The following is a 16,462-nucleotide window of genomic DNA, read 5'->3' on the forward strand; positions in this document are numbered from 1 at the left end:
CCCTGCTGCTCTGTTGCTGGCCCCCATTACCAACTAAGTGGACAGCACCACTCTCCCCACCCCACCCCACATAAAAGTTCACTTGAGAGGACAGCACTGAAGCTACAGCTCAAGAAGAGGGACTTGTCTGATCAGAGCACACAGGAGGCAACGAGGGGGGAAAGGGGGAAAAAAAAGTGAAGCACATCCTGGCTCACCAAGCCCTGAGGACAATGTTTCTGCTCAGAGCAGCAGTGCACAGAGACGACCACAGGGCCGGCCTCATCATGGGACACAGCGTTCCTCATTGACCCATAGCATCATTGGGGACAACATTAGAGAAACATGGCAGGAATTGTGCCCGCCCTGAGCCCACTACGCTGACGCCAGCCTCTGGGAGCATGCAACTTCTTTACTACTTACAACACAGGAGGGCTTCAAAAAGTTGGTGGGAAAACTCTATTATCTTTTAATTCCATCTTCCCCCACCCCCGCCTCGAACATATTGAAGCCCCCCCCGCCCACTATTTCTCTCAGAAAATTCTCTACAAAGAACTTCTGAAGTACAACCCCTTCCTATATCACTCTACTTTTTTCAGCGGGCCCTTCCCCATAGATGGTAAAAAGTGCATTTTACCACATCCCAACATAACCTTTTGCCATTGCGTTGATTTCGACTCACAGCCATCCCAGGTATTTCAGAGTAGAACTTTGCTCCAGAGGGTTTCTCTGGTTTTTCGTTTTTTGATTTTTGGTTGGTTGGTTTTTAAAACAGATTTGGGTGAAAGCTTTTAGAGCAAATAAGTTCACCATTCAACAATTTCTACAAATTTTGTGGTATTGATTGCAATCCCCGCAATGTAATAACATTCTTCGTACTTCTTCTTTGTTCATCTTTTGCTTAACCTTCCTGCTTTCTGAGCTTTATCCCTGGCCAAAAGTGGCCCTGTTGATCTCATGTGACGGATAGTGCATTCTAATGAGTTTATACTTCCCTGGTGTTAGTCTACTGTTTGGCCAGAAGTTGAGCCACTGGGGTGGGTTCAATTCCAGGCTTGAAGGGTATCGAAGAATCATAGTATCAGGGATTGCATCAGTCTGTCAGACCGATAAGCCTGGTCTTTTTTAAGATTTTGGGTTTGGGTCCACTTTTTTTCCTGCCACTCTCTTCAGGGCCTTCTGCCCGGTCCCTTTCACATTGGTTAGCAATGGTAGCCGGGTACCATCCAGTTCTTCTGATTTCTGGGTCGGACTAATGTTTTCCTTTAGTCCTCACTCTTCTTTTGCTCTGGGTGGGGAGAGACTAATAGTTGCACCTTAGATAGCCACTCACAAGCTTTTAAAGACTCTGATTGCTACTCAACCAAACTAGTATGTAGAACACTGTCTTTGTGGACTGTGCTGTGTCACTTGATCTTGGTGTCCTTTGAGATTAGGGTCCTGAGCCCAGAGGCCCAGTGACTTGTTCCCTCAAAGTGTTTGGTTATTACTAAGATTTTCATAATGTTGCCCCCTGTGTGCTTTATGATATGTTGCATTGATTATACAAAGACATTTGGCCGTGTGGATCATAACGAACTATGGATAGCCTTGAGAAGAATGGGAATTCCATAATGCTTTCTTTCCTTATTGCGCTGTGTAGGACTTTCAAGAGCATGTTGAATAGGAGCAGTGATAAAGACCATCATTGCACCCACAATAGGGATGTTGTCAGACTCTTTCCATTGTGGATGTGCCTTTAGATATGTTGATGAATTTCCCTGCTATTCCTAGTTTTTTGAGTGTTTGTTATCAAAAATAGGTGCTATATTTTGTCAAATGACTTTTCTGCATTAATCGCTGTGCTTATGTAGTTCTTTTCTTTTTTTATTAGAAAAAATAATCAACACAATCTACCGTGGTCTGAAAGTGTGGCTTGTAAACTAGTGAGATTTCATTATATTTATTGGGTTGCTTTATTCTGGGAGATAAGCATAGTCAGTCTGTAAAACAAGTGATCTTTATCATTATTCTCAATGGCGTTTTTTTTTGGCCGTATGAATAGAGTGGTAAATTAAAATACTGTGAAAGCATTCGGTGTCCAGCTAGCACATTACCATTTTCACAGTTGTGTATAATTTCGAAGTCACTGGCTGCTAGCAATCATACAATACTCTCTGTAATGTGGCGGAGGGCAGGAATGCAGGCATTACTGTATTACCGTGCTACACCTGTGCTAGGAGAAGCTAGTAAGTGGCTCTGGACAAAGCTGGCCACACAGGGTGTAGTGGGCTACACCTTGGGCTGCGCACCAGCAATCAAAATCCCCCAGCTGCTCCTCAGAGGCCGATGAGGCTGTCCGCTCCTGTAAAGACTGTACAGGTTAAGATTTTTGGAAGCCCCCGGAGTCTACAGTGTCACTGTTGGTCAAAATTGACTCGCTGTTAATGTGTGTGGATGTGTTCAATTAATTATTCAGAGAATGTACCAAATGTGACATTGAGAAAGAGAAAATCACTTACACATGATGAAAGTAATTTTAAAAAAGGCTATTTGGTTGAGAATATACGTATCACAACATACACCAAGTGAGCCATTTTTACGTGTGCCATTTAGAGACACTGATGACCCTCCTTGCCTCCATTTTCTTCCCTCAGTATCATTAAGCTTTCTGGCTAATCTTTTGAGTTATTGTTATCCCTTTGATCCCCTATAGCTAGTCTTAAAAGAGGACAATGATCGAGGCAAACTTTTCTTTCTTTCTTCTTTTTTTAAAGCTAGTTGACCTGAACTATTGTTTGGTTTTTAAAAAGACTCCTCTGGATATTGGGGGTTTAAGTTTTAGAGATTATCTCAAGGCTGATTAATCAAGAGCACTAAGCAGTACGCCTGAAAAGCACTGAATTGGCACGTGCTGTGTTCTGTATAAGGCGGCCTGGTAGTGTTGTGGGGCGAGTGTAGTAGTCACTGCCAGGCGGGGCCTTCAGCTCCCATAAAGATTTAAATAAAGCCTTGGAAACCCATAGGGTTGCTATGAAGCGGAATGGACTTTGGGGCAACGGGTTTGGTTTGGTGAGATCTATATTTTTACAATTAAAAAATCGTGAAAATAAAGAAATACAATGAGTCTGAAGTGAAAAATAAAATCGTAACAACAACATAGAGATGGCCAAGAAGAAATCCCTCTACTACAGGATGGTCCAGGCGCGTGACTATCTCTTTCCTCAAGGAGAAGGATTTGCTTCATTACCAGTTCAGCCAATGACCTTTCATGCTCAAGGCAAGGGAAACCACATAAGCAAGCCCCTTTGCTGTGACATTTTGCTTAAGTTACTTTAATTTTCTTTCAGTTTTATCCAAGTATGAAAATCAGATGACTATTTTCGCTGACTACCTAGAAGAATTTCCAGATACAGATGAGCTGGTATGGATCTTAGGGAAGCAACATCTCCTTACAACAGGTATGATTTATTAGAACTTAATTGGAAAAACCCAACTGGGGTGGGAGCCTGAGGTCAAATACTTATTCCCCTTTTCCTCCTTGGGTGGTCTTGATCATTGTGAACTGCCATTCCAAGGTGCATTGATTGGCCTTGTAGCCAATTTAGTTTAAGCCTGGCACTTCCTTGGGCCCCTTCAAAGGCCCTGAGAAGAACCTAGATCAGTGGCTCTCAACCTTCCTAATGCCGCGACCCTTTCATACAGTTCCTCATGTTGTGGTGACCCCCCCAACCATCAAATGATTTTCGCTGCTACTTCATAACTGTAATTTTGCTATTGTTATGAATTGGGTGACCCCCGTAAAGGGTTGTTCAACCTCCAAACGGGTCACTGCCCACAGGTTGAAAACCGCTGCCCTAGATGCACGTTTACATGGTTGTAGATTTTTGTACCATTTGCAAAACTAAGGTGTTTTAGTCTGGGTAGACTAGAGAAACAAATCCATAGAAACTCATATGTGTATAATAGTTTTATATAAAGGGTAATGGTACATTAAGAAAGCATCTGAACCCAGTTCAGTCCAAGCCCATAAGCCCAATATTAGCCCATATGTCCAACACCAATCTATAAAGTCCTCTTCAGACTCACGAAACACAACACATGCAATGACGCCAAGTGCAGGATGATCCTAGGCCAAAGTCTTTGGATCCAGTGGCGTTGTAAGCATCTCAGTGCTGGCTGGGGTTTTCCTTGTGGCTTCTCCAGTTCCCACAGCATGGGGTCTATCAGCATAGCACCATGTGTCTTGTCAGTAGAGCGTTTCCATGGGAGTGAGCCGAGAGAGAGAGAGAGAGAGAGAGAGAGAGAGAGAGAGAGAGAGACTCCTGTCTCCAAGGAGGAAATCCCAGATTTCCCAGAATTTTCAGGAGAAAGCCATGCCCACACAGAGGCCTCATTGGCTGTGATCCAATTGACAGACTGGACTCCACCCTTTCACTCTTAATCCTCTCAAGTCCCAAATTGACACCAGATTATGTAACTACCACATAAAATTTAAAATACATTTTTGGTTTTCTTAAAGGAGGACAACCCCACCCCCTAAATTCTATAAGCCTTGCATTTCAGAGTCATTCCTGGTATAACGCATCTGTTTTTGGGTAGAATGTTTATCCGCTGCAGCTCGATGGAAAGGAGGCTGATACTTTCTTCCTGACCCTCAAATTCTTTTTTTTATTTAGCAGGTTTTTTTAGTAAAAGGCGAAAGATATATACTATTTGAACAGAAATCAGAATATATTTAGCCGTTTTGTCGGCACTTGTATATATCATACAATTCAATAGTTGAGTCATATCAGGAAGAGTGCTGCAGTCATTGCCACCACAATCAATTTTAGAACATTTTCTTCTTCCTTGTACTCATTGTATTTCATGTCATGATTCGTTTTTTAAATAGTGGCAAAAGTCCTGCCATTCTTAGATTCTTGGAGAGAACTTGTAACCTTAAACTGCTGTGCTCCAGCATCTAAATCGAACTGAAATTGGAAAGAGGGTCTCTCTGGGTTTTCCATCGGCCTCAGGAGAAAGCTGCTTCTGAGAGCCTAGCATGGTGGAGTGAGGAGCAAGAAACAGTTGGTCGAAAGGGCAAGAGAGAGGAACTCTGTTTCCTCAAGTGTGGCTTCCTTCATTTGAATTGTGAGCTGTGGAGGGAGCCGAGGGCTGGCATTCAGATTCTACAAAGACTTCAGGGGATATTTTCACCTCAGAAGCATTACTTTATCTTTCTGGGCCTAACTTCTTTCACTAATGTAAAATGATCGGGTTGGAGACCACTTTTTCTAGTTCTACAGTCCGTGACAATATGAATCCCCCAAAGTTGCCAAATATGTTTATATGCAAATATTATGTTGGGCGACGCCTTTCAAAGTGAAATTATTGTTAAAATTTCCACCTAACCAAAAAAAATCTCCATCTAACTTTATCCACCCTGTCTAGCCTGTAGACAAGCTAGAAGGGGTAAATGGTATAAACCTTTGCAGCAGAGGTATGTAATAATAATCTCTCAAACCCAACCAGGTGCCATTGAATCATTGTGACTCTATAGGGCAGGGTAGAATTGTCTCTGTGAGTTTCTGAGACTGTAATGGAGCATCTGGTGGTCTCGAACCACTCACCTTGTAGTTAGCAGCCCAATGCATAACCACGACACATTCAGGTTCTGTAGCTAGCATTTATCCCAGTCTTACTGTGTGCCAGGTGCCATATAAGCACTGTCTTATTAACTACTACAAGAACTCTGTGAAATCAACTTTTCATTTGCTCTATTTGACAAATGAGGAAACTAGAACTTAGAGAGGTTACGAGACAAGACCAGCCAGCTGGAATTATCATGAAAGCCAGGTATGTCGGAGCCATGGAAACCGGGTGAACCCTTGGGAATATGGCCCTGAGATAATCGTTAAACATGAAACTAAAAATATCCCCCGAAGTCTTTGTAATAGGTTCAGCTTGACTAATCAAAGACTGTCTGCCTTGGCATAAATGTTCTTAAGAACCATTTATATTGGCTCAAACAGACAACAGCCACTTGAAAGCTTAAGGGAGTTTATGTTAATAGGGGAAGGGGCTAAAACAGAAAGAGGATGGGAATGAAGAATATAATCTGTCACTGGATTATACACTTAGAAGTGGTTGAATTGGTATATATTTTGTTGTATTTATTCTCAACAACAAACTAAAATAAATTATATACATACATATATGTATACTTGTATGTGTGTGTATATATGTATGTAAAAGATTACACAGCTGGTAAGTAGCAGTAGTCTATGACTCTAGAAGTTTTCTCTTTAACCATCATATATCTGCTTCCCAGGATGTGACAGGCAATGGGGGACATGAAAGGGAGACCAAATCCAAACAGAACAATTTACAATGTCCTCTTCTTTTGAAGTGCAATGGCTATGCTTCTGTTGGGGTGCAATGGCTATAAGTTCTAGACAGAAGAGTAAGAAAAGGAGAACCACAGCAAGGAAAATGTAGGGCATCAGATTTGGTGGCTGTCCGAGTAAATGCATGTCATAAGCTACTAGAAGACATGCTATGGCAAAAGACACAAACTCATTTGGGGTGTTCTACATCCAACTTAGATTGCAGATGCTAGTTCCACTAGATACTATGGTTTAATTCTTAACTAATTTACTGATCAGGGAGAGTTCCTTTCAAGTCTCACATACTCACATCCCCTAGTTTTAGATAACTGACAGTGGGTACCAACAAGAGATCCAACCAAGTGTCATCAAGAACCGAGTTTGCCTTATTAATGGATTCTCCAAGTGCCTTGCTTTTCCTATTCCTTGTCTGGTGGCTGCCACCCTGGTGTTAGCACTTGCCGTGGCGATAGAGTTCGGTGGGAAGGAGGAGCACGAGACCCCCAGTATCACTGTACCAATACCTTTGCTCAAAACATAGGTGTGTGAAATGAGATGATCATATCCTTTATTCAAATGCAATTGACTGGTTCTTGGAAAATGAGTTGGAATGGTTGTTGGCCTAGAAACGAAAGGCCGATCTTTTTAGTGAAGTTTGGTGATTTAACTTTAATTCCACATGTAATTACAGAAAGACCCCAGCTGTTGTCTGATGTAAGTTCTCGTCTATGGTTTACATACAGAAGGAAATTTTCACCCATTGGTAGGTATACCATTTGTTGTACTCTGCTTTCTTCCGCATAGATAGCTTGCCTGAGGGATTGGTGACTTCGCATGATGGCAAGAAGCGCTGGTGGTGCTATGGCATAGGTGTTGGACTGCTCACCCAAAATCTTGGTGGTTCAAACTCACCAGCTGCTCTGCAGAGAGAAACAGAAGGCTGGCTGCTCCTGTAAAGATTGGCAGCCTCAGAAACTCTATGCAGGGTCACTAGGAGTGCTATCAACTAGATGGAAGTGGGTGTCATTTGGGGTTTTATGGCAAAGAGTTGGAGTCGGGGAGCAGTGGGTATGCTGTATACTTCATCTAAAACATAGGCTCCCAAACTTATTTGGCCTGTCGCCCTCTTTTCAATAAAAAAAAATGTTACTCAGTGCCCCCCCCCATGAAAAATATGTTTGCACTATAGCCCATAATTAAGAATATTGTAGAGGGATCTGCTTTTTTAGTCCCCCTGGATCATTCTTAAGGAGCCCTGGTGGGTTTCACTCCACAAAGTCAGCAATTTGAAACTACTAGCCACTGCAAGGAAGAGAGATGGGGCTTTCTATGCTTTCTACTCCCGTAAAGAGGTACGTTCTCGGAGACTCACAAGAGGCAGTTCTACTCTGTCCTGTAGGGTCACTATGAGTCAGCATGGACTCAGTGGCAGTGAGATTCGTTTTTTGATACTGGGTAGGGGGCAGTATCACCCATTTTGGATTGATCTAGAATGTGTCCTTGCTGACATACCTCAACACGTGTGGCTCCGTACTGTGCAAGGCTAGTATATTTTTGAGCCCATATACAAGTGTTCAGGAACTACCAAGCACTTTGATTGTGTTACTTGTAGTATGTTGGAGAACAAAGGGGAAAATCCACGTCGGTCTCATGTGGGCACTACTTATCCAATGACAGCGCACTGCTTTGTAGGGTTACTTGATTATTAAAGATCATTCTGCCTTGAAAGAAAGGAAATAACTCTCTTGAAATCCACCCCCTCCATGAAATGAAACTGTAATCGTGGTGGCATAGTGGGTACACACTGGGCTCCTCACCGCAAAGTCAGCAGTTCTAATCCGGCCATTCCAAGGGAGAAAGATGAACTTTCTACTCTTGTAGAGTGACAGCCTCAGAAACTCAAGGGGACCTTGTCCTCCTGTGCCTTAGCGTCTGGTCTCTATGACTTGGAATTGACTGGAGGGCAGTGAGAGGTTTGTCTTGTTTCCTTTCTTTTTGTAAATGAAATGATAGCCCTGTACCGCTGGCAGAGCCATTTCCTTGGAATGAATTCTGAGCTGTTAGAGGATCAGCTGCCTTTTCCAAACAGGAGAGCTTCAGAAATGGAGTGACTGGGCTCCTCCGAGAGCCAGCTTGTGAAACTGTTGCAAATAGGCTGCTTCTCCGTAGCTCTGCTGGCTCTGTCAGAGAAGGTCACCAGATGCCACTGGCGGAAACTGCACTCCAGAGGGGAAATCTGACCCATTTTTGATGCAGGAGTGAGCCTCTTCATTGCAGTGAAGTCAACCTTTCTGGCAAGGACCACGAATGAATTCCATGCAGACATTGTTTCCCCCTCTCCACAGAACGTACCCAAGCAGGAAAGCAAACAGACCCACTGGCACTAAACCATTACCCTTTGAGTGGAGGAGCTCTTTGCAAAGCTAGAACACATTTGCAGTTTTACGTTGCCAAGGTGTTGGGAATACATTTTCTCTTATGAGGGCCCCATGGACTCTTTTCTATACTGGTCTGGCTGAGTAATTCCATTATTTACATGTGCCAAAGGGCTCCCTTTCCAGCACACAAATTGGCTCCGGCTTCGCCATCGCGCTGTAGCAATTCTTCCTTCCGTCCCCAAAACAGAAGGAAAGAGGTGACCACCTTGGCCCGGAAGTCTTACAAGATCGATGACTCCCTTTAAAGTTAGACTTTTCTGAGATCATGCTTCTGTCATACGTTTCCCCTTCTATGCTGCAAAACGCAATCCCTTACAACAAACTGCCCTATTGGCCATCCACTTCACCTGATTTCCTGGGCACCTCGAGAAAATAATGCAATCACTCTGGACACCTACATGGGGTTTTCTTTACATGAAGTTTTCTTAAAATGGAACCCTTCGTGTCTATTAACGGGTTTTCTACCTTCTGAGATATAATTCTCACTCACTGCCATCAAGTCAATGCCAACGCATAGAGACCCTATAGGACAGGCTAGAAGTGCCCTTGTGGATTTCCCAGACTAAATCTTCATAGGAGTAGAAAGCCTTTTCTTTCTCCCGTGAATCAGCTGGTGGTTTTGTGCTCCTGTGGTTAGCAGCCCAATGTGTAACTAGTATACCACCAGGGCTCCTAAGATATGTTTCTTATTAATTTGTCTAGTTATACTTATATTCAAAGTACAAAATACTTATATCAGCCGGCGTGGATTTGCGTAAATGTCATGGAGGCCATATTTGACCATCTCTGGCTACACAAGGGAGTAGCAGAATCCAACTCAACAACCCAAAGCCTATTGCTACGAGACAGAGGTCAGACGTGCCTCTACCCTCCATCTTGCTCTTACCCTGGCCTGACATCATCGTTCCTCCCACAACACTGTACTTGTTTTCTGGGTTCAGTTATCCATTGGAATGGCCACACAGAACTCACAGACAATACTCACAATTAAGGGGGTTTATTAGGGGAGTTAACAGATTACAGCAAACCAGGATCAACAAACAGTAAGGATATAGTCACTGGTCCACAGCAATACCTCTTGTCAGCCAGCAGCCAAGTCTCTCTCTTGTCCTCAGCCTCTCAGCCATGTGGTCCCTTGACTTCTGCCCCTGTCTATGGGCCAGGAAGCCAGTCCCTTGTTCTGCCGCCCAGTCTATAGTTTTGGTGCTGCTCCTTTGCTCTGTCCCATGGTCTCTGTGCAGCAGCCTCTACTCTTGGCCCCCACCACTTCGGATCGTAACCGCGAACATGATCCACTTGGGGTGGCTCCTGTTCTGATTTTATTTTCTGCATTTCTGAGATGGCTCTTAGAAGAATAGCTTTGATGGAGGTGTGGTTCTTTTCTTCATCAGAACATAGCCCCAAGGAAACAAAAGGTGATGAACATGAGTCACATCCTCTACTGAGGTGGAGACTCAGAATACATCCCACTTTATTCTGTAACACAGAACTCCCTCCAACGTGGGATTGTAACCATAGGTGTAGCGGCTAAAACTTACAATACATCACAAAAAAGATTATGGCAAGAAGGGCCATATTAATTGATTACATCTCAGGGTTGTAGAACACCTTCACAAATACTCTCTCATATAATTTTAATAATACCCACCGGTGGAAGAGGTGGTGGTAGGTGCCACTGAGTTGGTCTGACTCATAGCGACCCTGTGTATAGCAGAATGACACACCGGCCGGTCCTCTGCCACCCTCACCATTGTTCTTATGTTTGAGCCTATCGTTGCAGCCACTGTGTCCATCTGTCTTGTTGAAGATCTTCCCTTTTTTGCCCATCTACCCCCTGCAACTTTACCAAGCATGGTGTCCTTCTCCAGGGACTGGTCTCTCCTATAACATGTCCAAAATATGCCATCTTTGCTTCTAAGGCACATTCTGGCTATACTTCTTCCTGGACAGATTTGTTTGTTCTTTTGGAAGCCCATGGTACACCCACAGGTAACGTGCAGGAAATATGCTGTGGGCCCCAGTCTACAGATGAGATTTTGATTAGATTACTGAAGACTGATCTTCCAATGCCTAATCTAGTACCTTCCTTCTGCTGTACAATGCCTTTCTTGCTGTTCAGAGCTTTGTAATGTATCTTTTAAACAGGCAAGAGCCTTCCTAATATCTTTGACCATTTTAATGATTTTCCTTGATAGCCTTTGTTCCTGAACTAAGGTAAGATGGGAGACAGAAATGAACTGTGCAAGGCAAGGCAGTCAGATGACGAAATGGGATTAACTAAGCCATATAGGTGTTCCACTCTTCCGGCCCACCAAGCTCGGAGGACAGTATTCCAGCTCAGAGAAGTCAATGCACAGAGAGGATCACAGGGCCGGCCCTACCATGAGACACGGCATCCCTCACTGGCCCAAAATGCTATGGGGGACAGTACTGGGGACACGGTGCGGGAGATGTGCCCGATCAGACCTCACCACACGGGGCGAAACACTAAAGACATGCAGTGGAACAGCAGGGGGAGGAAGCAAAGCAGAGGCATGCCAAAGTTGGACTTTGGGGCCAGGGCTTGGCACCCCAACGCACTCTACCGTAAAACACTCATAAAGATCAAGGACAGACCTGGAACTGTTTGAGGGCTTTTCTGGTTTTGCATTTTAAAACATTATTTATATATTTTTGTTTGAGTTGTTTTGTGTTTTCTTTTGTTATGTTTTGCTTTGCTTTGTTTTCACGTGTGTTATTGTCTTGCATGTCTATCTGGACAAGATAGGCGGGGTGAACAATCCGGAGGAGAGAATAATGGGACCGACGGTTCTGGGGGGACGTGGGAGAAGGGGCGGTGAGGGAAAGGAAGGGAGGGTGCCAACAAACCCAGGGACAAGGGAACAAGTGATCTAAAATTGATGGTGAGGAGGGCATAGAATGCTTGCAAGCGGGGTGGGGGGTGGGGGTGGGGGGGCTCGATCAAGGACAATGTAGCCGAGAGGAATTACTACAACCCAAATGAAGGTTGAACATGATAATGGAACAAGAGTAAAGTAAAAGGAAATAGAGGAAGTAACTGGGAGGCAAAGGACATTTATAGAGGTCTACAGGCACGTATATATGTAAATACATTTATATACAATGACAGGGGAATGGATCTATATACATATATTTATAAAGTAGTATGGCAGCAGATGGACATTGAGCCTCCATTCAAGTACTCCCTCAAGAATGCTTTGTTCTACTAACATGGCACTTTGTGATGCTTCACCTTCCCTGACACGATAGCTGTAGACAAAGTGGGTGCATAAGCAAATGTTGTGAAGAAAGTTGATGGTGCCCGGCTATCAAAAGATATAGCGTCTGGGGTTCTAAAGGCTTGAAGATAAACAAGTGGCCATCTAGCTGAGAAGCAACAAAGTCCACATGGAAGAAGCACACCAGCCTGTGTGATCATGAGGTGTCAATGGGATCAGGTTTCAGGCATCAAAAACCCAAAACAAAACAAAAAAATCATATCAATGTGAATGAGGGGGAGTGCGGAGTGGAGACCCAAAGTCCATCAATAGTCAATTGGACATCACCTGTCAGAAGGGCAACAAGGAAGAGACAAGCCAGTCAGGGTACAGTATAGCGTTGATGAAACACACAACTTTTCTCTAGTTCTTTAATGCTTCCTCCCTGCCAATATCATCACCCCAATCTACCTTACAAATCTGGCTAGACCAGAACATGCACACTGGTACAGATAAGAGATCACAACACAGGGAATCTAGGACAGATAAACCCCTCAGGACCAATGAGGGGGTAGTGATACTAGGAGGGTAAGGGAAGGGTTGGGGGAGTAAGGGGGCACCGATCATAAGGATCAATGTATGGCCCCTTCCCAGGGGGATGGGCAGCAGAAAAGTGGGTGAAGGGAAACAGCATTCGGTGTAAGACATGGAAAAAAATTATAAATTATCAAGGGTTCATGGGGGAGGGAGGAAAAAAATTAGCTGATACCAAGGGCTCAAGTAGAAAGAAAATGTTTTGAAAAAGATGATGGCAGCATATTTACAGATGTGCTTGACACAATGGATATATGTATGGATTGTGATAAGAGCTGTAAGAGCCCCCCCCCCCCCCGCCTAAAAAAAAAACTAACCTTACATGGCAGTCATTTATCAAAATCGCATGCATACTTAGAAATCTCCAAGCAGAAAAACTACCTCTTGGATAAGTTTTGTTTGTTTTATCTTTAGCTCCAACCCCTTTTGTTTATCATCAGCATTATCTTCTCAAGTCCCAATTCTATGCCTAATCTATGATATCTTGCCTCCCTCTTCAGAGTAGATGTGTTTGCCTCTTTTGTATGGTTCTCAAATATGCTGATATTTAGGAAAAGGGCAATTGCAGGGCCTAGATTCATTCTCAGAAGCCCTGGCGGGGTAGTGGGTTAAGTGTAGGCTGCTGATAGGTTGTCAGTTTGAATCCACCGGCTGCTCTGCGAGAGAAAGATGAGACAGTCTGCTTCTGTGAGATTTGTAGCCTGGGAAACCCTGTGGAGCATGTCTAGTCTGCCCTGTGACTATGAGTCGGATTTTTTTTTTGAGTATGTCTATTCTCATCCTTCTTGCCTACAGGGGGAACCGGCCCTTCATCAGATGCTGGCTGGGGTTGTATGCTGCGCTGTGGACAGATGATGCTAGCTCAAGCCCTCATCTGCAGACATTTGGGAAGGGGTGAGTTAAAATGTGTCCTGCCAACAGTTTCAGAGGACTCTGGAGTGTCACTTGCTGCTGTCTGTTGAACATTGATACTGAGCTGTGGGGACACTAAATGACAAAGCTGTAGGTCCCCAAATGCTCTCTGAATGCACTGGGTTGACCCGTTGACAAGGCCCCCTTATAAGAAGAAACAGCTGGTACTTTTTTCTGACTCACCAAGTCAGAGAGAGTTCTTTCTCTGGGCCAGAATTCACCCTTGAAGCTGGTGTGTCAGTAAGAGTGTCCATCTAGGCTGTTGCTTACGTGATGTGGATCCTTCAACATGGCAGATAACGCAATGAACAGGAAGAAGGGTGGGGCGGCAAGTCTGTTTCTTGACCTCATTGAAAATATGCCTGGTGAAGGGTGGAAGTGACCTACAGGAAGTGCCGAAAGAGGGAACTGGTACTATTTGGGTTTCGCTTCACACGCTGATGAAGGAATCCTCAAATTAGCTTCCTCGGGAAGCCACTTCATTAAGAACCTTCCGCTAATCACTGCTGGAACTCCCAAAGCTGTGCTTTCCTGTTGGCTTCGGAAGGGTGAACTGGTCTACGTGGCAGTTGAAGCACTTGGGTGAAAGTCTGTGTGAAAATGACGTGGCAGCATGAGGGTCAGAGAGAATCACCATCAGTATCAGCCTAAGACTAACTCCTCTGAGACAGAGATTAGACAAGTGTTCAGCATCCAACATTTTTACCAGTTCTGCTACCAACCATCTGTCTCATGGTGCTTCCTACTTCTCTACTGCCTTCATAAATTCATTACAGTGGCCACACGGAACTCGCAGACCATACTTATGGTTATGGGGTTTATTAGGGAAGGAACAGGTTACATACAATTCAGATTTAGGAATGTCCAGGATATGGTTATTTGATCAAGGCAGCCTCTTCTCAGCCACACTCACAGATAGGTCTTGCTCTGGCCTCTGTCATGCCCTGGAAGGTATTACAAAGCTCTTTCAGCTCTGCTGATAAGTGCTTAGAGACACCCCAGTCCCATCAGGAAGCCTAGACCTGAGGGCACTCAGTTCGAACTCCTTGGACAAACGAACTTAGGTCCACTAAATTCAAAGAGACACCTTCCTCCTCCAGCAAGCCTCTTGTCCAAAGGGGCTCAACTTCCTCACTTTGTGGGCAGGGAAGCCCAGCACCTTGTCTCCGCCTAGTCCCTGCCATTGTTTATCTACTACTGCTTCTCACTATCTCTGGTGTTACGGCTCCCTTTCTCTGTCTCCTACGTTAAGGACACTCCCAGCACAGGAACCCCAGGTCCAAAGAATGTGCTCTGTTCCCGTCTCTCCTTCTGGATGGTTGTGTCGTGTCATCTTCCTTTTCCACCACTGCGATGGCTCATTTTAAGCCTAGTAGGATAGCAAAATGGACCAGTCCCTTTATTAGGATCGCAGGTATCTTATTTGCATGGTTCCATTCCCACAAGGCTACCATGCACCTTTTTTACATCATTAGCAAGTTATCCAATCCCCTTGGTGGTTGGGGTGGAATGAGGGCCGAGCACCTCATTTGCATAACCCCGCCCAGTTACTTTATGGTTAGAAGGATCTTAGTAAGTAATTCACTTGCACGACAGTCCATATTTTGGTTTGGGATGAGAAGAGCGAAGGACACCATGGATAAGATTGGGCTGCTGAACACATTAAATGCTGCAAATTGAGGTTTCGGAGACCTGATGGCCTAGTGGTTATGCATTGGGCTGCTAACAGCCAGGTTAGCACTTTGAAACCACCAGCCGCTCTGCAGGAGAAAGGTGACGCTGTCTAGTCCCATAAAGAGTTACTGTCTCAGAAACACACGGGGGTAGTTCTACTTGGACCTACAGGGTCACTATGAGTTGTAATCGACTCGAAGACCGTGAGTTAAGAGTGGGAATCGAGGTTTAGGAGTATGGAATCATCAGTCCCTTTCCCCACCATTCATCTTTTCAGATCACACTACAGTATGAGGAGCTCGGGTGGTGTAGTGGTTATGCATTGGGCTTCTATCTGCAAGGTTAGCAGTTTGAAACCACCAGCTGCTCCTCAGGAGACAGGGCTTTCCACTGCCATGGAGTTACACTCTTGGGAATGTACAGAGGCAGTTCTACCCTGTCCAATTGGGTCACTGTGAATCAGTATCGTGACTTGATGGCGGTGACCCTTTTTGACTACAGTTATTTGAGAGGGTTGGCAAAGGGGCTGGAAAGGCTTTCGGGCTTATTCCCTTCTTTTCAGGGAAGCGAGGAAACACAAAGGTCTCCTTAGTCTCTCTTTAAGACTGGCTGCCACCATATCCTATGCTTGTTTTCTCTGGCAGTGTTACAATTTGTTTGACAGATGAGAAACCTGAGGCTCAAGGAATTGATGTGATTTGCGGGAGGTCAACGAGCAAGAAAGTATCGATTTGGGGAATAGAATTCAGGTCTTCTCATTTCTTGTCCTGTGCTTTTTCTTGTGCACACATGCTTCTTTATGCAGGTCCATTTAGACAGTAACTTTCCCCCATTGATAAAGCACTTCAGGGTAGTTATTTCTGGAAAGAGTTGTGTGGGGACCAAACGGGGTAAAAATCCCCTTTGTCAGCAGTGTAAATTGTTTAAAATAAAAACAAAAATACCACCCATAGCAGGAAGAATTTGGACACTGATCTTGTAGCTAAGATGTATCGTCAGATGGAATTTTGTAAAAAGCAGTATCTTAGGTTGAAGCGCGGTCTTCACTTAGCACCGTCAGCAGTTAATGTGTAGTGGCACTTTGGAGCCAGCTAATCAGGACTGCCTTAGACTCAGATGGGTTGGTAGCTGATGAGCAAGTGTTGGGTGTTGGTTCTCCCTCTGAAGACCAGGTTGGAAATGAAGTTTCCAACTTTGGTTTCCGAGATACCCGAAGTAGAAGAAGATGGAAGACTCTAGAGAAAATGGCCTTTGACTTCAGGTGCGTTCCAGTCATCAACTCCAGCTCTACAACCTCAAG

The 16,462-nt window shown here is 44.4% G+C and overlaps 2 protein-coding genes across 3 annotated transcripts in view; one reads left to right on the forward strand and one right to left on the reverse strand.

Annotated features, from left to right (window-relative positions):
* ATG4A (autophagy related 4A cysteine peptidase) overlaps nucleotides 1–16,462 on the forward strand; it is a 70,999-nt gene that overhangs the window by 34,061 nt on the left and 20,476 nt on the right. For both annotated transcript variants that reach the window (XM_004710038.2, XM_045298537.1), the window contains exons 2-4: nucleotides 3,309–3,419; nucleotides 7,018–7,089; nucleotides 13,372–13,470. In XM_004710038.2, the coding sequence (XP_004710095.2) occupies nucleotides 3,309–3,419; nucleotides 7,018–7,089; nucleotides 13,372–13,470 (282 nt within the window). The remainder of the gene's footprint in view (nucleotides 1–3,308; nucleotides 3,420–7,017; nucleotides 7,090–13,371; nucleotides 13,471–16,462) is intronic.
* The window catches only part of COL4A6 (collagen type IV alpha 6 chain), a 426,646-nt gene continuing 424,518 nt past the window's right edge, over nucleotides 14,335–16,462 (reverse strand). The window contains exon 47 of the mRNA XM_045298535.1: nucleotides 14,335–14,432. Coding sequence (XP_045154470.1) covers nucleotides 14,426–14,432 — 7 coding nt within the window. The 3' untranslated portion in view covers nucleotides 14,335–14,425. The remainder of the gene's footprint in view (nucleotides 14,433–16,462) is intronic.

This window comes from Echinops telfairi, unplaced genomic scaffold (genome assembly GCF_000313985.2).
Source record: "Echinops telfairi isolate 266 unplaced genomic scaffold, ASM31398v2 ScPeMD7_7427;HRSCAF=8465, whole genome shotgun sequence".
NCBI classification, from domain to species: Eukaryota; Metazoa; Chordata; class Mammalia; order Afrosoricida; family Tenrecidae; genus Echinops; species Echinops telfairi.